At 34.9% G+C, this 24,030-nt stretch overlaps 1 protein-coding gene and 1 long non-coding RNA gene across 3 annotated transcripts in view; one reads left to right on the top strand and one right to left on the bottom strand.

Annotated features, from left to right (window-relative positions):
* Positions 1-13,578, top strand: part of MPP7 (MAGUK p55 scaffold protein 7) — a 219,575-nt gene extending 205,997 nt beyond the window's left edge. Inside the window, exons 14-17 of the mRNA XM_039839690.1 lie at positions 6,310-6,403; positions 7,437-7,545; positions 9,011-9,154; positions 10,641-13,578. Of these exons, the coding sequence (XP_039695624.1) occupies positions 6,310-6,403; positions 7,437-7,545; positions 9,011-9,154; positions 10,641-10,820 (527 nt within the window). The 3' untranslated portion in view covers positions 10,821-13,578. The remainder of the gene's footprint in view (positions 1-6,309; positions 6,404-7,436; positions 7,546-9,010; positions 9,155-10,640) is intronic.
* LOC120584097 (uncharacterized) overlaps positions 1-14,887 on the bottom strand; it is a 34,681-nt gene extending 19,794 nt beyond the window's left edge. For both annotated transcript variants that reach the window (XR_005647959.1, XR_005647958.1), the window contains exons 1-2: positions 14,679-14,887; positions 14,062-14,119 (exon numbers count right to left, since the gene is read on the bottom strand). This is a non-coding gene — a long non-coding RNA (uncharacterized LOC120584097). The remainder of the gene's footprint in view (positions 1-14,061; positions 14,120-14,678) is intronic.
* Between the last annotated feature and the right edge of the window lie 9,143 nt (positions 14,888-24,030).

The raw sequence follows: 24,030 nt of genomic DNA, 5'->3' as shown, positions 1-24,030 counted from the left end.
AATGTGTGTTTGAGCTTTTCACAGTATTCTCCCATTAAAAGTGAATAAAGGCAACCTTTTCTCAATCCATGAGAAACCAGTTAATGCACAGAAAATTCTGTTTTGATTTTCAATAATACATTTTTCTTAAGCCTACTATTTGTTAAAGGAACATCAGTGAACAACAACAAAATGGATTAGGTAATAAGTGAATATTCACCCTAAATTCGAATCAGGGTATCATACTAATTTTAATATCTTCTTATTCTTAGATGCATATTATGTACACTTAGTGAAGTACATTTTTCTGCTATGAAATTTATTCATGGCTTTTATGATAGATTTAAATTTATCAGTACTTCGTGTTGTTCTCCAAAGGTGTGACATTCCATAAAGGATAGCGTGACTTTGGTATTCCACTAGCAGAAGTATGAAAAACTGTTTCAGGAGATCTGAGTGTTACATTAAAATATGCTTGCTAACTAAACAGAGAGCAATTAAGTTTTGGCTATAATTGGGTTTTATAAATCCATTACTTTTTGTATTAGGTTACTTTTTCCCCACCTCTAACATTTTTCCTTTATACATTATTGAAATGTAATTTAAAAAACTGCACATATTTAAAATGTGCATTTAGATCAGTTTTAACATATATATGCAGATGTGAAATCATCACCCCAATCAACTAATGAACATTTCAAGCTCCTCAAAAAATTCCCCTGTGCCCCTTGTAATCCATCCTCACTCATGTCCCCAGGCAACCACCGATCTGCTTTCTGTTGCTATTAGTTTTTCACAGATTAGTTTGAATCATCTAGCATTTTATATAAATAGCATTATACAGTACATTCCCTCCTTTTTTTGGTCTGGCTTATTTCACTCAGCAAGATAAGTCTGAGATTTACTCATGTTTCATAGATCAATAATTCATTCGTTTTCATTTCTGAGTAGTATTCTATAGTATGGAAATGCTACAATTGTTCATCCATTCACCTGTTGATGAACACGTGATTTTCCCTCATTTTGGCTATTACAAACAAACCTACAATAAGGTTTGTATTCAAATCTTTTGATGAACATATGTTTTTGTTTTTCTTGGGTAAAAAAGTAAGAGTAGAATGGCTGAGTCCTATGGTAGGTGTATGTTTAATTTTTAAAGAAACTATCAAACTGTTTTCCAACATGGTTATACCATTTTACAACCCACTAGCAGTGTATGTAAGATCCAGTTGCTCCACATCCTTGTCAACACTTTTGTGTACTTTATCTGATAAATTTGTTACAGATATTTTCTTCAAGTCTGTGGCTTGCTTTTTTCATTTTCTTAATGGTGTATTTCAAAAAAGCAAACGTTTTTAATTTTAACAAACTCTAACATCAATTTTTTTCTTTTATGTTTTGTTCTTTTTGTGTTCAATCTAAAAATCTTTTACTATCTCAGTGTCACAAAGACATTGTTTTTTTTTTTTCTAGAAGTTTTTGTAGTTTTAGGTTTTACATCTGATCTATTTCAAGTTGTTTTTTGTGTTATTTAGCATACTTGCCTTGTTCCTGATCTCAAGGGAAAACAATTCAGTGTTTTACCATTAAGTATGAGGTTGGCTCCTTGAGTCCCTTTATTTGTTTGAGGGCATTTCCTGTGATTCCTAGTTTGGTGAAACTTTTTTTTTAATTTTCTATCGTGAATGGGGGTTGGGTTTTTAAAAATGCTTTCTCTGCATACGTTGAAATAACCATGTGTTATCTACCATTTTGTTAATATGGTAAATTCCACTGATTTTCAAATGTTTCCACTGACATAATCTCTACTTGGTCATGATCTACAATTTTTAAAAAATATATATATTATTGAATTTGACTTCTAATGATTTAGTTGAAGACTTCTGCATCTAAATTTATGATGGATATTGATCTGTAATTTTCTAATGTCTTTGTGAAATTTTGCTCTTAGAGTTGTTCTAATATCATACAATGATTTAAGTAGTGATTCAGCCTCCTATTCACATAAATTGTTTAAGATTAGTGTTAATTCATCCTTGAATGGTTGGGAGACTTCATCAGCCATCTGGGTCTGGAGTTTTCCTTTGGGGAAGGTTTTAAAATAAAAATGTAAATTTGACTTATTTGATACAGGGCTATTCAGGCTTTTTGTTTCCTCTTGTTTCAATTTTGATTCATTGTATTTCTCAAGAAATTCGTCCTTTTCATCTAAATTGTCAAATATGTTGGCATGAAGTAGTGCATAATATTCTCATCCTTTTTAATGTCCGTAGGTTCTGTGGTAATAACTACGTTTCATTCTTTATATTGGCAATATTTGTTCTCTTTTTCTTGACCAGTTTAACTAGGTTTTTAAATTTTCTTTAATGTATCTTTCTTTCCTTTCTATTTTAATTTCTGTTTATTATTGTCTCATACTTGCTTTGGGTTTACTTAGGTCTTCTCTGTCTAGCGATTTTTAAGTTGAACTTTCAGTCACTGATTTTAGATGTTGTAAGTATTTATAGCTATAAGTTTCCCGCTAAGCACTACATTATCTTTATCCCATAATTTTGATAGGTTGTATTTTCCTTGACATTTACTCACAGTATCTTTTCACTTCCTTTGATATTTCATCTTTTAAGCATCAATTATTTAGAAGTGTTATTTAATGCATATAAATATATATTTTCAGATATTTGAGATTTTCCTAGTATCTTGTTATTGTTTTTTAGATTATTTTATGGTTAGAGAATATACTGTTTGTGATGTGGATTCTTTTAAATTTACTGAGACTTTTTATGGTCCAGCATAGGATCTGTCTTTTGGCAAATGTACCATATGTACTTTAAAAGAATGTGTTCTGAAGTTATTGAATGTGGTGTTATATAGATATTAATTAGCCCCAGGAGATTGGTGGTGGTACTCAGATCACCTGTATTTTACATTTCGTATAGTTCTATTGTTGTTGAGAGACAGTCATTAAAATCTCTTCTGATTTTGAAATTGTCTGTTTCTCCACTTAATTCAGATAAACTTTGTTTCTGGATTTTGAAGCTTTGTTGTTATGTGTACACAAATTTATAGTTGTTATGTTTCCCTTTTATCATTATGAAATGTTCCTCTTTATCTCTGGTAATACTTTTTGTCTTGAAGTCTCTTTCATCTGATTTGAAAGTAGCCACTTCAGCCTTCTTATGCTTACTTACTATTTACATTGTACAGCAAGTCCTTGAATAATGTCATTTTGTTCAACATCATTTAGTTATAACATTGATGATATGCCGTAAGAATTGAACTCTTGTTTATATCAGTTAGCTAATGGTAAAATTGGTTTTGTTATAAGTCACAGAACCTATCAATGACATTAAGTGAGGACTTACTGTATACTGTCTTCCATCTGTTTACTTTAAACTTATCTGTGTCTTTATATTTAATGTGTCTTATAGATAGCATGTACTAGGGTCTTGCTTTTACTCATTCTATAAATCTCTGCCTTTTAAATGGAGCATATATAAACCATTAACATTTCCTGAATTATGGAAATGACTGAATTTAAGCTACTGTTTTATTACTTGTTTTCTATTAATCATCTGTCTTTTCTTTTTATTCCCCTTTACTACCCTTTTTTTATTTTGATCGTTTGAATATATTTTAGTATTCTGTTTTAATTTACCTGTTGGCTGAATGCTTATGTCTCTTTGCATTACTTTTTTAGTGGCTGCTCTAGGGATTACCATGTGCATATACCTAACCATTCACAGTCTGCTTAGAGTTAACTTTGTGCCGTCTACCATAAAATTTAGAAACCTTGCAATAATATGTCCTTTTACCCCCACTCCTATCTTTTTGTGGTAGTTGTCAAATGTATTATATTTACATACATTGAAAACTCCACCAGATAATATTAAAACTTTTACTTTAAATCAGTCACATATTTTAAAGAGCTTAAGAGGAAAAAAACTAGACTTCTGTATTTGCTTAACTATTCTTTTTGCTGCTCTTTCTTCATTTCTGAAAAACTAAGTTTTCCTTCTAAATAGTTCTTTTCATACTAAAATATGCAGACACACACACTTCTAAATATTTCTTTTAGAACAGATCTGCTGATGAATTCTGTTAGTTTCTCTTCATCTGAGGTTTTATTTTTGTTGTTGTTTTTTGTTTTTTGTTTTGCCTTTATTCCTGAAAGATATTTTGGTTGATCTTTTCTTTCAGTACTTTAAAGATATTACTTCAATGATTTGTTTTTGTGATTTATAAGAAATTTGTAGTCATTGAAATAATTATTCCCTTCCTTGTACTATGTTGATTTTTTTCTAGATGTTTTCAAGATTTTTTTCTTTGGTTTTTAGTAGTTTGGTTATGATGTTTTAAGGCATAATTTTCTTTGAATTTATCCTGTTTGGAGTTTGTCGAGCTTCTGAAAACTATAAAATTTATGTCATTAATCAAATTTTAGCAGTTTTTGTCCATTCTTTCTTCAAATATATATGGATGTGTGTCTATATATTGCCCCGATCTCTTTTCCCTCTCCTTCTGGCATCCCAATTATACCTACATTAGACATCTCAGTTTTTTTTCACACAGGTTTTTCTTTGTTGCTCAGATTTTACAATTTCTATTGATCTGTTTTGAAGTTCACTGGCTCTTTTCTCTGTCATCTCCATTCTGATACTGTGCCCATCTAATGATTTATTTCTGTTGGATATTGTATATTTTAGTTCTAAAATTTTCATTTGTTACTATTTCTGTTAAGAATTCATATTTTCATTCCTTTAAAATGTGTTTTCCTTCACCTTGTGAAGCACACTTATAATAGTTGCTTTAAAGTGTTTGATAGTTCCAACTTCTGGGTCTCTCAGGGTTGCCATCTATTATCTTTCCCCTTGAGAACCGGTCATATTTTCTTGGTTCTTTTATATGGAACAATTGTAAGTTGCATTCCGGATATTATAAATGCAGTGTTGTCTCAAGAACTCTAAGAACTTCTGAAGAATGTTGATGTTTTACTTTAATAAGTAATCAGTTTATATTTAGACCGTAAGTTTGGTCTCATTTTCTGTGAGTTGTGGTTTAAATCTCATTTCAATTTTCTAAACTTCTGCTTTGTTGGTTTAGGTCTGCCCTGTCAGGTATTTAGGGACAAGTCTGAAACTTGTGTGCATAGTTCAACTCTCAGCTCAGTTCTAGCCTAACATTGGTGTGGGTGTGTTCTGTACTTCTGTTGTTCATGGGTTAGGCTGAGACTTGCGTATTCTAATCTCAGTTCACTTCTTCATATTTTGCTATGCTGGTTTGAGTCTGAGCTGCGTGTGTGTGTGTATAGCTCAGGGGTTATTCTTAGACTATTGTGGGTTCATACACAGAGTATTTCCTTCTCCAGCTCTCTCCCTTCCTGGATTCCCTCCACACACTTTAACTCACGGGGGCTTTCTCCGCCTGCCTCTTTAAACTAAAAAGTCAGGGCTTCTATTAGAACTTAGTCACACATTCCACTGCTGCTCTGTGAATGATCCCACCCTGAGGGCAAAGTTAAAAAATGAAAGTTAAACTCTTTCCCATGCAGACTGACTCCTCTCCACAATCTACCTGCTTTATTTATTTTCAAAGTTCTTGAAAGATAGTTATTTTGGGTCCAGAATTTTTAGTTGTAATCAGCAGGAAGGATGAACCTTTGTGGGTTTTTCACTTGCCATACTAGCACTGCAAATCCTCAGGGGTTTTTTTTGTTTTCGTTTTTAAAACTAATCCTGTATTTTTCTGCTCTATTATAATTCATTAAAAATAATTAGAAAAAATTACTGAAAGTTTGGAAGTTTAACAGCATTCCAAGAAGATGTTTATAATTTTGCAAAGGAGGAATGAATAGCAAGCACGTAGAGGCCTATGACTTCAGTTAGTAAAACAAAACAGTGATGGTATACCGACTATGTGCCATGTGTGGAAGAGTGGGATAATTTCAGAGTTTACCTTACAACCTAGTGGGCATTAGACTTGCTTCAATGAATAAAGATCAATAAATAACGATAATATGCATATTATTTGCAAAAATAAAGAGATATTTCTCAAGGGCTGAAATACCATTTTTATTTTATAACATATAAGTACTTTCAAAATAGTGAATAATAGCACAGACACAGTGCAATTCAATTCTGAATCCACCTTCAAATAATATAATTTTAATATCAGTGGAAAATCTTAATGGCATTTTGCTGTAGTTTATTAGCTAATTTGCTCTTTTATAAGTTTTAAAACCTTAATTGAAGAAAAACTTTAATACGTGATGATTTCTTTAGTATTTTCCCTAGGGTGGCTGATGTAGACTTTTCTAAACTCTTTAAATCACAGACACCACCAGAGCAAGACGAAGCCAGGAGAGTGATGGTGTTGAATATATTTTCATTTCCAAGCATTTGTTTGAGACAGATGTACAAAACAACAAGTAAGTGGACGTTTCTTAGATTTTGTGTGACTTTTGCTTTTAAATATATGCCTATATATCCAGTTTTAGCCACCTGAGAGTCCCCTTCCATTTGAAAGGTATTTTAATTTTTATAATATTTGAAACCAATAAAAAGGTAATAATTCAGTTAGTAGTTATTACCAGTCTTCACCTGTAATTTTTAAATAATCTAGAGCCACTATGTTTCTGATAAGTTAAACATGTAGAAATTATTTTGAAGCATGAGGGGAGGGTTGCTAGTGTCTTTTTGTGATCTCCTTCCACCCCACTAATTGAATCATAACATATAATTTGGATAGAATTTTATTTTCAAAACAACTATACTAGATTCCTAGTTCCACAGTTTCCTCCATACACACCTCTCCCTCTTATTAGCTTTTCAAAAAATTGAAATAATGGTAATCATCTTGTTTGTATCATATCCTTTAGCTAGCCCTAAGTCCCCTCTCCCCAGGTCTTCCATTTGTTTAAAAATGAACATTTTCGGGTATGAGGGAGCAATGTGTGTTTTAATGCAGGATTGTGGGATTTTATTGAAACATCAAAATGCTTTTTTCACGTTTGGCACAGCGATTATGTTTTTATAGCACATAATCAGCTGCCCTGGTTCCATTAGCCACCAACCAGTTCCTCCTCTAGTTCTGAAGCTTAGCTTGGTTTTTCTGTAGTGTGCAGTCAAATTTCAGTAGTTTCTATTGTTTGGCTTATTCACCGTTTTATTGCATTGCATTAGTCCTGAAAAAAGAGGTGATGGAAAACATTAGAGTACTGCTGGACTAAAGTACTTTTTTCTGCTTAAGTGTAATACAAGTAAGTGTTACCGATTTAAAAATGTAAAATAAAAGATTTTTTAAAAATTTGACATTCCGAGTACTTGGCCCTATTTATTAAACACAGTAAAAAAATTCCATGTTCAGCAAAAATATCTTTTATATATAGGAATTATGCCTTGCCATCTATCTATATATATTTAATTCATAAATGATTCTGATGCACGTCTAATTTTCTACAGGTTTATTGAATATGGTGAATACAAAAACAACTACTACGGCACAAGTATAGACTCAGTTCGGTCCGTCCTAGCTAAAAACAAAGTTTGTTTGCTGGATGTTCAGCCTCATGTAAGTAAACCATGAGCTTTCCAACACCTTCAGGCTCATGTAATCTACTGCACTTCGTGAGAGTATTTCAATATGAGGTAACTCTGAAGTCTACTCACTTTGGGCATATATGCGGCTTTCCTAAGATGACAAAAGCATTTCAGTGTAATTTGGCGAACAAAAAGCCTGTATTATTATTAGAAAAGAGGAGTAGAGGAAGTCCCGAGATCTGTGTTTGTAACTCTTATTTATATTCAATTTTTGTCAAGTATAATGACTCTCAGATATTTCTTCTATGTATTTAAAAAATATTAGCATGTATAATATATTCCTATGTGTTATGTATTATAAGTATTCACAATTTTCAACAATGGACATTTTGGTTCTCAGTCCTCTCTTTGATTTTGGTTCTGTATGTGTAATGAGGCATTCACAGGAATTGTATGGCGTGAGATCCTCATTGCAGCTGTCAGGCAGATCTCTGCCAGGCGCCCTGGGGACTCTTATGAACACTGTGGACTGAGAGTGGATAAAGCCATTCAATTCCTCGTCATATCACATAGCCTTTAGCAGAAACCAACCCACAGCATTTTCTCACTATCCAGAGGCCACAAAATCTCCCTCCACAGATGGCTGCACCCTTGGGTGCAAACCTCTGAGAGCCAGAATGACCCGGAGAAGTCTTTTGTACCTCTTAAGAGTCATTAGGGAGGCTGACTCCTAACTTAGTCCCCAGCGATGGATAGAACGCTCTTGCTTGTCCAGCACCTCTCTGCCAGTGTCCTGGGGCTACTAATTCCCAACGCCCTCACTGTGGTTTACACTCTGCATTCGCGGGGCCTCAGCATCCCGTCCGTCTCGTCTCCCCGACTGCCACCCTACGCATGCACACACACATAACCTGTCTGCCTAACCTTTCAAGGGAGTTTATGATTTATATCCATGTTCTGGAGAGGTCTCAATTCTCACCCTCTGTCAGCCAGGTGAATCCCCAGAAGCACAGTGTAAATAATGTAAAGTATTTGCTTGGGGAGTGTTGACAAGAAGGGAGAGCGGGAGGCTCGCCCATCGAGGGCGCTCTGAAGAGTAAGTGAAAGGGTAACTGGTGCCTCCGATCAGGAAGAGGCTTAAATGAGATGGTTGGAAGACTTTCACGTACTGGTGGTTGTTAAACTCAGCACCTTCTGGTTACGTGACTTAAAATTCAGTTTCATGGTATTTTTAGCCACTTCTGTTCAATATTAATTATGGCATCATTCAAAACATCTTTAAAGGCAAGTTGCATTCTCCATTATTTTATTAGGGGTGCTTATTACATTTAATTGTCAATAACTGATTGAATAATAATATACTGAAAGACCTACTGACCTTAATTAGAAAATAATTTTCAAGAATTTTCTCCTTAGAAAATAAAATTCAGTTTTACTGTAAAAGCCACTCATGAAATCATGGAGATATATAAGAAAACATTTCTTCTTCCTTGCAGACAGTGAAGCATTTACGGACACTAGAATTTAAGCCCTATGTGATATTTATAAAGCCTCCATCAATAGAGCGTTTGAGGGAGACAAGAAAAAATGCAAAGATGATTTCCAGCAGAGATGACCAAGGTGCTGCAAAGCCCTTTACAGTAAGTATGATGATGCATTAGTGAAAATATGCAAGCAGTACTTAAAATCAAATATGCAGTAGCAGCTACCTGAGGAAGACTATAATAGATAAACTGATCCAAAAATCTATAATATAGACTTGTATTTAGGTACATACATTTTTGAGTGATTGTACTGTGATTGATTTTTGTGCTTCTGTCGATGGATCTTCATATTATATTGACTCAAAACTATTTTGCATAACTTATAAAATTTTTGTAGGTCATTTATATAAAAGTTAGACCACTTAGTTTTCAGACTAGCCTTAGTTTTAATGGGAAAAATACCAAAGTCAGTTACTGTTATTCATTAATAGTCTAGATGAAAATTTTAATAATTTGCCTTTTTTGTCTCTTGCATCAACAGTCATAGTTAGCATAGTTTAAAAAAAAGCATTTTGGGTATAGGACAACTAGACTTATATTTTTCAATAATTGTATTTCCCATGAATGTTATTACAAATGGCAACTATGGCATATTAACGACTGTAACAATTTATGGTAAGCCTTTCATTGTTTTTTGTTTTTAATCTTAAAGTTAACATATTCTACCTTAGGATCAAAAATTAAAAGCAAAGAAATTAAATGTCAAGAACTTTTCTTCCTCTCCTCTTGATTAACTCATCTTGAACTTTAGTCAATATTGTACACTATTAATTGTGGTTACAAAATACAGACATGCTTTTGATTCCCAGTATTTAATAAGTAACTTTTTCTACAGTACTGCCAGTACATGTCCATGCTAAATGGGAACCGTCATATGATGTTACTCAGGGCTCTTGCTTAACACTAAAGTTAAGTCTTCTGAGACACTGAAATGTGGACTTTGAAATTACTTCACTATGTTGCAGAGTAGAGTTACTGTACTATTTATAAATTTAAAGGTTTCTCAGTGGAGATAATAAATGATAATAGTGTTAGGATCTAGCTCACTTATATTTTTATATATAGTTAATATAGTCTTGAATTATATAATGAACTGAAATACTCGGTTTCAAAACTGAGTATGAAAGGCCCACTGGATCCACTTCTAATGAGACATAAGAAGAACATGGCAACTGTCCTTTCACAAATGTATCCAACTCTGAAAAAGTAGTTTTTGTTATAAATTCTTTGCTATGAATAAGCATAAAAAATGCAGCATCAGGCTAAAAGACTCTTCCCACCCCTCCCACATAGCTGTTTTAATACTAAAATATCTTTATAAGTGATTATCCTGAACTTCAGGTAAGACAGGAATTTTGACTCTCGTCAGAGCAGTTTAGTTACAAGCAAATCACGGAAATGGTGTTAGAAATTATGACTTCTGAAGAACTCGTAATTAAAGAGGGTAATTAATGTTCATTTCTGGCTGAGGTGAAAGAACTGACACAGAACAGCATTAGATAAACCATTTGTGGAATGTTTGTACTGATATGAAGTGATGTAATTACCCGGTTAACCACTTAAAAAAATATTCCTTTTGTAGGAAGAAGACTTTCAAGAAATGATTAAATCAGCACAAGTAATGGAAAGCCAATATGGTCATCTCTTTGACAAAATTATAGTAAATGATGATCTCACCGTGGCATTCAAAGAGCTAAAAACAACTTTTGACAAATTAGAGACAGAGACCCACTGGGTCCCAGTGAGCTGGTTACATTCATAACTAAGAGAAATTTCCATAATCATTTTTTTGTAGCGTGCATGATTGAATCAGTTACCATTTTGGTGGTAGGGTTTTTTAAAAATCTGTATCATTGTCATAGATGTGCAATCTTGGTTAAAATTGAATGTTCGTTCTGTTTGTATCTTTTTAAAAAATAGCCTTATTTCAAACAATGTTTGAGTGTAAGATCCAAAATCAAAATTTGCACAGTAGTGTATTCCAAGCAAAGCTTTAAACTTTCTGGATGTTTTTAATATGTAGCTCTAAGATGCGGTTGAACTTTTTAGAGAGACATAGCTAGAGAATATATGCGAGAGTTCAGTGCTTCAGACTGCCATCAAGTCTGCATGTTCGCAGATGAAGGTATCAGCAGCCTCGTGCAGGCTCCAGACAGACAGGACAGCTCTGCTATTCTTTGAGTGGATCACCATAGATTCACCTGGGCTGCTAGTAAGGAGGAGTCCCCTTTCTATTCTAAAGGTGCAACCTTTTTCTTGTAAGTCCTCACTGAATGTGGTTGATGGTATTTAACAATGTATAATGAAACCAATGTTATCACAGGCTAGTCGATATAAACATGAGTTAAGTTCCTGTGGCATCTCATCGTTACAACAAAAGTTACATTGAACTTTTATTTGAGGACCTGCTGTATGTTCACAGTGTGTGCATTTGAAAGTCATTCTTGAAGAAATTACTGAAAACTTGCCTTAGTGGCCCTCGTGTTATAGTTTGAGAAGGCCTTATGAGTACATATCAGTGACTCAACCAATATTTAATAAGGGAAGATAGACATATAAAATATATATAACGAAAAACTTTTCCTTGTGGCATTAATCTTAGAATGGTGTTATCTTGGGGTAAGAAATGATTACAAAGGACTTTTTTTTATTTGTATATCCTCAGACCGCATTACTGGAGTCACCAAAAAAGCTTTTTTTAGCTGGCTTTGGATTTTTCCCATAAATTAAAAGAATGTGATTCTTATTCTAAAAGTAGAGGTCTTACATGTTACTGATTCAGTTAAAGGCAAATTTTCAAAATGCACAGTTGGTCACCATATATTTAAATTGCACTAAGATGTATTTTAGAAAAATTTTCATGTAATGTTAACATCCTTCATCATCAAAATAATCCTTAACACTGGCCAGATGCCATTCTAATCTTATGATGTAAACATTTAGATGGGATCTCTCATTTTCCTTTGATACTACTGATCTTCAGCAAGTAATTAGCTCAAAATGCTAGAATGTCCATAAGACAATGTGTCCTGCCATTCAAAAATCATTGCATCTATGACTTTCAAACAGAAAAATATTATTTTTTGATTTGTAGAGTTTAGATGTCATGTTTAAAGAAAAATAGAATGTAGTGAAATTTTATATATTTATGAACTATTTGAAAAGCATATTTTTTTATCAAATGGGGCTCTTCATAAAATTGTATAGATGGCATAATTTAAAGTAGTAATTTTATAAGTCAGGGTCAACATTCCATGTAAATATTTGACCTTTATTTGTACACAGATCCACTACTGTGTTATATGTGCACTGCACATTGGATATTATCCACTGGATTTGCTTCAGACATGTCAAATTTCATATTAGAAAGACAAAAATGGCAATGGCCTTGATACACACTCACACCGAAATACTTAATCAGACTAAATGTTAACATAATCCAAACATTGAGTTCTAAGTTTATGAACTAAATAGCAAGCAATACAGTTTTTTAAAAAGGTGGGGTAGGTTGCCAAATCTGCCACTAGAGCCATACTTTATAGTTGTGTGGCTGGTCTACAAAAACATAAGTCTTACGTAGATGGTTTGGGTAGAATGTTCTCTGTGTTACTGAATGAAATTTCCTATAAATCAAGATTTCCTATACAGAGAGTAATGGGAAATGTATCATTTAGGCAGTCTAAATTGTTTTGTTCTGAAATATCTACAAGGATTATTTTTTTCATCTGCACATAATGCCTCAGTTCTTTACTATGGACGTAAAGATGGTGTAAGGTGGCAGAAACTGAGTCCTTTTTCTTGGTGATGGAGGTGTTACAAAAATAATTGTCCAGACTTTCTCCCCCTTTAGATGAGAGCGGAGCAATATTTTGAAAATAATGAAAAGGGGCACTTTGAGAAATACTTTATCAGGTAGTATGCATGGTCTTGCAAGTGACATTTAGATGGCTGTCTTGATGCTTACAGAGAGATCTGGTTAGTTTAATAAGGCAGGCCAACTCCAAGGGCTGGTTGACAACTATAGCTAAAAGCCCTTGATTGATTCTGTATTTTCTGCATCCCCAACCTCCTTCTCCAGGAAGGAGACCAGCACCGTGTACTGTACTGTACTGTTCTTTGAGTAGCCTTCTACTAAAACCGTGCTAGCCACTATTTGAGAGAAGAGGAATGTTTACTTAAGTGTATATATTTAAAATCCAAGATCAAAAAAATTCTATGTTCCCATGATTAATAAATTAGAATTGGTTAAAAATAAAAAGGTGAAATTGAAAGAATTTTTTACCATTATTATACCTGTCAATATCAATGTTGTTAAGGCTGACATTCCTGGTATTATATAATGGTTGGATGTATCTAAATTTTAATAATTTAAATTGACAAACGTGGAAACTTCTCAGATTTACAAAACTATGTTAAAAGCTTCCTGAAGATATAGATTTTTATTATTTATTCTTTTTGATTAGTAAGGATTTATAAATGTAACAGAAAACCTTTGGTCTTAATAAAGTATCTTCAAAACATGTAATTGTTTTTGTACTTGGAGATCTATCACACTGCTTCTCATGGTAGAACTAATTCTGTTTTTTACTGATACTAAGCAGTTTATTTGAACTTTTATGTCTAAAATTTGTTTCAAACAATTTGTTGGTTTTATCAAGGTTGTTGGGAGATGGAATTCGCGAGTCCTGCTCTTACCCATACAGTGGGATGTACCATCCTGGCCCACCCATGACGGGGTCACCACTCCCCGCACAGGCAAAGCTAAACTTTTTCCACTGTGCATATGAGGACAACCTGCCACCTGCTTATACAGACAAGCTAATTATTGGCCTGGCTTCAACAGTGAGCCAATTAGCCCCAGCTCTGTTTCCACTGAAAGCTTATACAGTGTAGCAGTTAAAAGAATTGTTGAGTTTTTGCTAATTACCAACTTTGCAGCCTTCAGAAAGTAGTTTAATCTCTCTGGTCCTAAGCAGAAAAATGGAGGCAATAATAGTACTTACCTCATCAGAGTCTTGTGGGCATGAAGTAAATGATCCATGTGAAGCACTGGAACAAAACCTGGGATAGACGTATTCAATAATTGTGAGCTGTTTCATAATGATCATTCCCACATCACATAATATAAAAATAGCTACATAAAATTCTAATTTTCCTACACACAGTTCCCCTACTAGTGAATTCACTGGAAGCTTTCTAATAATTTCTATTATAAGCTTTATTAAAAAAAAAATCCCATTACTTCTAAGTGATACATCAGGAAATAATTAGGTAATCCTCAATAGGAAAGTGAGCCAATTTTTATTTTTAGCCACTGGTATGCAGTATAATATCAGTTTGAAAGAAATGTCTCAATGTCCTTTCTTCTGCTACCATCCTCCCTTTCCAAATGTTTGCTCAGTTACACGTAACCTGCAGGGCAAGAACTATGTTCCCTCTATAACTGCTGTCTTTTATATACACCTGCGCAGGCCCAATCACTACCAGAAGAAACTGTACTTAATAATCACCCATCTGTATGATTTCCATACACTCTCATTTAGTCCTCACAACTATCTGATATGAAAGATAGTACCTTGATATTTACAATTGAGAAAACTGAGAGGCAGGACTTAAGTACCTTGCTCAAGGTGACGAACACTGGAACCAGGATTCAAATCGTGGTCTGGTTTCCTCCAACTTCATGCTGTTTTCACTGCATCACGCATCCTGGTGTTGCTATAACTTGAGCCAAAGCTGGAAACAGATGAGAACTGGTTATTAGGAGAGTGACTGTTCATTCCTTTTATGTACATACAGTTTACAACGAGTTTTTAGCAGAACACTGTTGCTTTAGACAGCTATAACTTGATGTATCTGTGCCTATATAAGTAGGTTAATCTTCAAACACTGGCTATTATTAGAAGCATAAAAACACCTACATAGAAGAATATGCAATTTTCTGTTTGGTCTGCCTGAGACACAGTCCTTAGTGATGAATCATGACTGGTCTAAGTCAATCGTGGTGATATGCTCTGGGCAATGACTGCTCTGAGTTGGTCATACTACCTAATTCCAGGTAATCTGTTGGAAGAGCCACGAGAAATGCTTGTTTCCCTGATTTAAACAAACAACTGCATGAGGTGAAAATCTTATGCCCTGCCACGATCCTTCCTGTTTGAGATGCTTCAGTTACGTTGTCGTGCTTGCCAATATGACAGGCACACTCCTAGCCCTGGACCAGCAGATGGTAAAGGCCAATCTACAGAGGATGACCAAGTAGAAAAAGGAGAAGAACCTAAATCCATGTTACTGAGCTGTCGAAAAATTCCTGAGGCCTCCTTCCTCTAATTGCTAGATAAGCAATAAATGTTCTTCCTGTGCACAACTGGTGGGAATATAGATTGATGCAGCTACTAAGGAAAATGGTATGGCAGTTACTCCGAAATTAAAAATAGAACTACCATACGATCCAGCAATTCCACTCCTGGGTATGTAGCCAAAGGAAACGAAATCACTATGTCAAAGAGACATCTGCACCCCATGTTCACTGCAGCATTATTCATAACAGCAAAGACATGGAAACAAGCTAAGTGTCCATCAACAGATGAATAAAGAAAATGTGTGTGCATATATATACACATATATGCATATACCCACACCATATATACACATGTATACACACACAGAAAGGAATCTTATTACTCAGTCATTAAAAAAAAAAAAAGGAAATCCTGGCTTTTGTGACAATATGGATAGACCTTGAGGGCATTAGGCTAAGTGAAATTAAGACAAATGCTACATGTTCGCACTTATATATGGAATCTAAAAATGCCAAACTCATGGAAATAGAGAATAGAATGGTGGTTATCAGGGGCTAAGATGTGGGAAAAATGAGGAGATGTCGGTCAAAGGGTACAAACTTCCAATTAGAAGATGATTTCTGAAGAATCTAATGTACAGCAGAGTAACTGTAGTTATACTGTATTAGATACTTGAAAGTCGCTAAGAGAGTAGATCTGATATGTTATCACCACACACACAGAATTATGTGAGGTGATGGAACTATTAACCTCACTGTAATCTTTTTGCAATATATACATCAAATCATCACGCTTAATACCTTAAGCTTACATATGTTATATATCAATTATATGTCAGTAAAGCTGCAAAAAAAATTAAATGTCTGCTGGTTTAAGTCACTGTTAGGCTGTTGACTTGCTGCTGAAAGCACTCCTCATGGAAGGCAGTGTCCACGAGCAACTCCGGCTACTCCCAGTATCTACTTTCACTTACCAAAGGTTGCCTTTTTGCTCAACTGTCACATGCCCTGCATTGACACATTGGTTGAACTTTAAAACACTCTGGAACCTATAGGGTAGACCAAATAAGAGACTCCAATTAAATTTTCTTTTTCCTGGGTTCCACTTTTTTCCTCCATAATATGGACGAGAATTTCATCTTAAAATTCAAATTTAGAGAAAGCTTATGTTTTTGGATTTACAAATTTATCATGGTGGTGAGGCTACCATTTTTAACAAAGTATTGCCTGTTTAACTGTTTAACTTGACTTGGCAATACTAACGCCAAAAGGTTCCATTTGTTCTGTGCTGGGCACTCTAATTAGTAGTATACGATCTGTTTATAATCACTGGCTCCACTCAGTAGGAATATATTGAAATAATTATGACTATAAAACAATAGAATTGCTGTCGATGTTGAAGAAAAGTTATACAGCATAAAGTAATAACTTAAGAAAATATATTGCTATTAGGAATCAATTAGATACCACAACAGGATAGAAGAGGGACGGAAGCAATACAAATGTACTTAAATATGGTAAATTAATATTTTCTAAGAATTCGAAGGCAATCAACTGTGAAATTAAAGTAAACACAGGGCAATCAAAAAGAGAATCCATTAAATGTGATAACAGAAACAAGACCGATGGATCTCTTATTACAGATTTGATTGGCATAAACTCGTGTATTAAAAGACAACTTTTCACTATCAAAAATTGAAACTATTTCTAGAAGAGAAAGATTTAAAGCAAAAGAATTGGCAGGAATAAGGCAGACAGATGCAAATAAAAAGAAAGCAGAGGACACAATAATATCAACGTTACATTTGGTATTCAGAAATTGGTTCAAAAAGTCATTCTTTAGCAATCAATGGTATAAGCCACAACAGGAAGAGTACTGAAGACGTACAGCACAAATGAGAAATGTAATCAACAAAGCCTCGTTACTTCATAATCTTTAAAACACTTCTTTTAGACCTTAAAGAAAAATAGTTATAGGAGGTCCGAATATCATAATTCCTCAGACTGATTTTATAGCCAGGAAAGCTTTGTGCAGAAATTCTGGTCAAGATGGAGGAGTATGTAAACACTGTGCTTGCCTACTCCCGTGACCACATCAAAATTGCAACTAAATTGCAGAACAAACATCATTGAGAACCACGTGAAGACTAGCTAAACTGAGTCCTATGACTGGTAGGAGAGGTGGAGATGCTGAATAAACAGGTCTGACACACATGGTGTGGCAATGTTAAGAATTGGGAGGGATATCTTGGCTTTGGAGGTCCCCCTTGAGAAGGGAGGGATCACAGTCCCACACTGGACCCCTCAGCTTGGGGCACCAGTTTTGAGAAGCTCCAATAACATCTGGCTGTGAAAACCAGAGATTGCACCTGAGTGAGACAGAGGGCTGCTGGAGACAGAAGTGCTCCTCTTGACGAGCCTACACATGAACTTGCTTACAAACTTATTGGCTCTAAGTCCCAATGTGGGGCAGTAGCTTGAAAAGCACCAGGGACATAAGGGGAGTAACTAAATAGACTAGCTTCAGAGCAAGGGCTGAAGGGGCAGGGGTCAGGGCAGCTCTCTCAGTACAGAAGTACTGGCAGGTGCCATAGTTCCTTTGTTAAGCACTTCTACCCAGCAGACCAGCATAGGTGGGTACCAAATCTGTACTCTCCATTGACCTGGCTGACACTGTTGGCACCATCCTGGGGATTCCCTGATATCCCACCCACCCAATTTGCTCAATATACCTGAGCCATTTCCAGCAGCTTTCCCACACAAGTGGCTTGGCTTGGCTTGCGCTGCAGACTTTTGAAAAATCTCTCAATGGTCTACTAACCTCGAACAGGCAGTAGCAGGCCTTAGTGTACCCTACACCTTTTGCAATGTAGCCCAAGCCTGGTGCAAGTGAGAACCAGACTCAACTTGTATTGTAACTCCCATCGGGAGGTCCACAACTTGGCATAAGTGGTGGCCAGTCTTGACTTGGAATGTAGCTTTAATTAAACAGCCAAAAGTCTGGCACAAGAAGTGGCTGGCCTAAGCTCACATTATGGTGCCCATCAAAGGGTACCAAGCCTGGCACAAGTGGCATCTGGCCCTGGTTCCAGCATAGCCTCTCCCAACTGCCTCCAAGTACAGCAAAAGCAACAACCAACCACAGATCACTTTCTAGCTCTGACCAGGTGGCCCAAAGCCCAGCAGCGGCTTTACCTTGGCCTGCACCAGAGTTCCTCTAAGAGGCTCCAGAACCAACACACCTGGTTGCCAGCTTCAGACCACACAAGAACGCCACCCAACCAGCTCCACAAATGATATACTGAAAGGTAGACTCAGTTGGTACCGGAGCCCCATGGAAGTGACTCCCATGGGGTCAGCTCATCTGCTGTAGTCAAAGCCAGCTCTCACAATCAGTTAGCCTGAGGGTTAACCCCTGCACTGATGTGCCACCAGCAATCAAGGCTCAACTACAACAGTAGAGCACATGCAACCTATACAAGAAACACCCATGGAGCATCTGGCTTAGATGACCAGGGAGACTGTGCCACTGGGCCCCACAGTACACCTACCACATAAGGCCTCTCTGCCAAGATTGGAAGATTTAGCAGATCTACCTAATACAAAAACAAACAAATAAAAACAGAAACAACAACAAAAAAACCCACAGGGAGTTCTCAAGGTTCTCGAGACAAAGAAATATGTCTCGAATGAAAGAACAGGACAAAACTCCAGGAAAAGAACTAAACAAAATGGAGACAAGCAATCTACCAGATACAGAGTTCAAAACTGATGATAAAGATGCTCAGTGAACTTAGGGGAAGAATGTACGAACTTAGTGAGGATTTAACAAAGAGACAGAAAACAGAAAAGGATATAGAAAACAAAGAATCAGAAATGAAAAATACAATAACTGAAATGAAGAATATCTTAGATAGTATCAATATAAAATTAGATGAAGCAGGGGATCAATTTAGCAATCTAGAAGACAAGGTAGCAGAAAACATCCAATAAGAACAGCAAAAAAGAAAAGAGAATTTTAAAAATGAGGTATTTTAAAGGATCTCTGGGACATCAAACATACCAATATTCACATCATAGGGGTGCCAGGAGGAGGAGAGAGAGCAAGAAATTAAAAACCTATTTGAAGAAATAATGAAAACTCCCATAACCTGGCGAAGGAACTAGAAATACAAGCCCAGGAAGCACGGAGTCTTGAACAAGATGAACTCAAAGAGGCCCATGCCAAGACATATCATAATTAAAAGGACAAAAGGTTGAAGACAAAGAGAGAACCTTAAAAGTACTAAGAGAAAAGCAGTTAGTTACATACAAGAGAGCTCCCAGAAGACTTAGCTGATTTCTCAACAAAAACTTTGCAGGCCAGAAGGGATTGACACAAAATATTCAAAGTGATGGAAAGAAGAACTACAACCAAAATTACTCTATCCAGCTATCATTTAGATTCAAAGGAGAGATAAAGAGCTTCCAAGACTAGAGAAAGCTAAAGGAGTTCATCACTACTAAATCAGTATTATAAAAAATGTTAAAGGGATTTCTTTAAGAAGACAAAAAAATATGAATAAGGAAATATAGAACAGGAAAAAATTATCACTGATAAAGGCAGACACAGTAAAAGCAGTAGATCAACGAACTATAAAGCTAGAACAAAGATTAAAAGGCAAAAGTAGGAAAATCATGTGTAATTACAATAAATTAAGGGATACACACACAAAAAAATAATTTAAAAAAAATGACAACATAAACATAGTAGGCATGAGTAAAACTTGTAGTGATTTTAGAATGTGTTTGAACTTAAGGGACTATCAACTTAAAATATAGCAATGACTACATACCTATCAATGATTACTTTAAGTGCAAATGGACTGAATGCTCCAATCAAAAGATATAAAGTGGCTGGGTGGATTAAAAAAACAAGGCCCATACATATGCTGCCTACGAGAGACATACTTCAGATCAAAAGACACACTTAGACTAAAAGTGATAGAAAAAGACATTTCATGGAAATGAAATGAAAAATGAAATTAAAAAGTTGGGACAGCAATACGTATATCAGACAAAATAGACTTTAAAACAAAGGCTGTAACAAGAAACAAAAAAGAACGTTTCATAAAGGGATCAATCCAATGAGAGGATATAACTCTTGTAAATGTTTACATACCCAACACAGGAGCACCTAAATACATAAAAGAAATATTGATATACATTGAGGGAGAGATCAGCAGTAATACAGGAATAGTAGGAGATTTTAACAACCCATTGACATCAATGGATAGATTGTCTAGACAGAAAACCTATAAGGAAACAGTGACTTTAAATGACACATTATACAGATGGACTTAGTGATATCTTTAGGACATTTCACCCAAAAGCATCAAAATATACATTCTTTTCAAGTGCACCTGAAACATTTTCCTGGACAGACTACATGTTAGGCCACAAAACAAGTCCTGATAAATTTAAGAAGACTGAAATCATATCAAGCATCTTTCCCAATCACGATGTAATAATACTAGAAATCAATTACAAGCAGAAAATTGAAAATACACAAATACATGGAGGCCAGATAACATGCTGCTGAATAAATTGGTTACAACGAGACTAAGGAAGAAATCAAAAGATACCTTGAACCTAATGAAAGTGAAACCACACCAATCCCAAATCTATGTGACAGAGCCAAAGTAGATCTAAGAGGGAAATGTATAGCAATACAGGCCTACCCCAGAAACAAGAAAAATCTAAAAAAAATCTAACCTTACACCTAAAGGAACTAGTAAAAGAACAAAAATTCCCCAAGTAGAAGAAATAATAAAGATCAGAGTGGAAATAAAAGAAATAGTTTTAAAAACAACAGAAAAGATAAATGAAACTAAAAGCTGGTTCTTTGAAAAGATACACAAAACTGATAAACCTTTAGCCAGACTCATCAAGAAAAAAAGAGCCAAATAAAAATACCAGAAATGAAAGAGAAGTGACAACGGACACTAAAGAAATACAAAGGATGGTAAGAAAATATTACAAACAATTATATGCCAACAAATTGAACAACCTGGAAGAAATGGATACATTCCTAGAAACATACAATTCTTCTAAGACTGAATCAGGAAGAAATGGAAAATATGAACAGACCAATAACTACTAATAAAATCAAATCAGTAATCAAAAAACTCCTAACGAACAAAAGTTCTGGACCGCATAGCTCACAGGTGAATTTTACCAAACATTCAAAGAATACCTATTCTTCTCAAACTACTCAAAAAGAAGAGGGAAAGCTCCCAGACTCATTTTATGAGGCCAGTATTACCCTGATACCAAAATAAGACAAAGAAACTGTAAAAAAAGAAAATTATAAGCCAATATCCTTAATGAACATAGATGCAATAATTATCAAAAAATATTAACCGAATTCAGCAATACATTAAAAAGATCATACATCATGATTAAGCGAGATTTATTCCTAGAATGAAAGGCTGGTTTAATATCAGAAAATCAATCAATATGATACAGCACATAAACAAAATGAAGACTCAAAACCATATGATCATCTCGATAGACGCAGAAAAAGCATCTGAAAAAATCTAACATCCATTTATGACAAACACTGTCAAGAAACTGGCTATAGAGGGAACATACTTAACATAATAAAGGCTGTATATGATAATCCCACAGCTAACATACTCAACAATGAAAAGCTGAAAGCTTTTTCTCTAACATTAGGAACAAGACAAGGATGCCCACTGTCACCACTCTTATTCAACATACAGGCAATTCCTCAGGGATACTGAAGAATTGGTTCCAGACGACCATAATAAAGCAAGTATCACAATAAAGTGAGTTGTAATCTTTTTGCTGGTGGAGGGTCTTGCCTTGATTTTATACAAAATGCAACATCTGTGAGGTGCAATAAAGCCAGGAGAAATAAAATGAGGTATGTCTGTAGTATTGGAAGTCCTAGCCAAAGTAATCAGACAAGAAAACAAAAGATATCCAAATTAGAAAGGAAGTAAAACTGTCAGTATTAACAGATGGCATGATACTTTGTATATTTTTTGGCGGAACTCTAAAGATTCTACCAAAAAACTATTAGAATAAATTAATTCAGTAAAGTTGCAAGATACAAAATTAATATTTAGAAATCAGTTGCATTTCTATATGCTAATAAACTCACAAAGAGAAATTAAGTAAACGATCTTATGTTCAAGTGTATCAAAAAAAATAAAATGCCTAGGAATAAATTTAGCCAAGGAGGTAAAAAAACCTGTACTTGGAAAACAATAAGACATTGAAGAAAAAAATTGAAAACAATATAAATAAATGGAAGTATTTACCATGTTAATGGACAGGGAGAATTAACATCGTTAAAATGTCCATACTATCCAAAGCAATCTACAGATTCAATGCAATCCCTATCAAAATACCAATGACATTTTTCGCTGAACTAAAACAAAAAAAATCCTAAAATTTATATGGAACCGCAAAGACCCCCACATAGCAATCTTGAAAAAGAAGAATAAAGTTAAAGGTAGCACACTACCTAATTTCAAACTATACTATAAGGCTACAATAATCAAAACGGCATGGTACTGGCATAAAAGCAGAAAAATCAATGGAACAGGATAGAGAGTCCAGAAATAAACCCACACCAATATAGTCAAATAATCCATGACAAAGGAAGCAAGAATATACAAGGGGAGAGACAGTCTCTTCAGTAAATGGTTTTGAAGAAACAGCATAGATAAGATGCAAAAAATGAAACTAAACCACTTCCTTACACCATATACCAGAAAAAAACTCAAAATGGATTAAAGACTTAAAATGTAAGACCTGAAATTATAAAAACTCCTTGGAGAAAACACAGTCTGTAAACTCTTTGACATCGCTCTTAGCAATATTTTTTTGATATGTCTTCTCAAGCAAGGGAGACAAAAGAAAAAATTAACAAATGGGACTACATTAAACTAAAAGGTTTCTGCACAGCAAAGGAAACCATCAACAAAATGAAAAGACAACCTAGTGAATGGCAGAAAATATTCAGCAATGATACGTCAGAAAAAGAGTTACTATCCAAAATACATAAAGAATTCATACAACTTAACATCAAAAAAATGGACACAGACAATAGTTTAGTGGTTACCTGAGGGAAGTAGGAGAGAAGGGAGATAGATAGGGGTAGACTGGGTCAAATATAAGGTGATGGAAAGAAATTTAACTTCAGGTACTGAACACAATGCAATACACTTGAAACCTATATGATTAACCAATATTATGCCAAAACATTTAAAAATATTTTTGATTAAAAAATGGGCAGAGGACCTGAATAGACATTTCTCCAAAAAGGACATAAACATGGCCAATAGACATATGAAAAGGTGCTCAACATTACTAATTATCAGGGAAATATAAATTAAAACCATAATGAGATATCACCTCACACCTGTCAGAACGGCTATTGTCAATAAATTGATAAACAGCAAGAGTTGGCGAAGATGTGGAGGAGAGAACTCTCATGCACTACTGTAAACTGGTGCAGCCACTATGGTAAAAGGTATGGAGGTTTTAAAAAATTAAAAATAGAACTAGCATATGATCCAGGAACTACATTTGAGTATTTATCTGAAGAACTCCAAAACACTAATTTGAAAAGATATATGCACCCCTGTCTTCACTGCAA

This window comes from Pteropus medius, unplaced genomic scaffold (assembly GCF_902729225.1).
Source record: "Pteropus medius unplaced genomic scaffold, Ma_sr-lr_union100, whole genome shotgun sequence".
Classification (NCBI taxonomy): domain Eukaryota; kingdom Metazoa; phylum Chordata; class Mammalia; order Chiroptera; family Pteropodidae; genus Pteropus; species Pteropus medius.
Note: the sequence above shows the minus strand (reverse complement) of the source record. Positions and strands in the feature narration are given on the sequence as shown.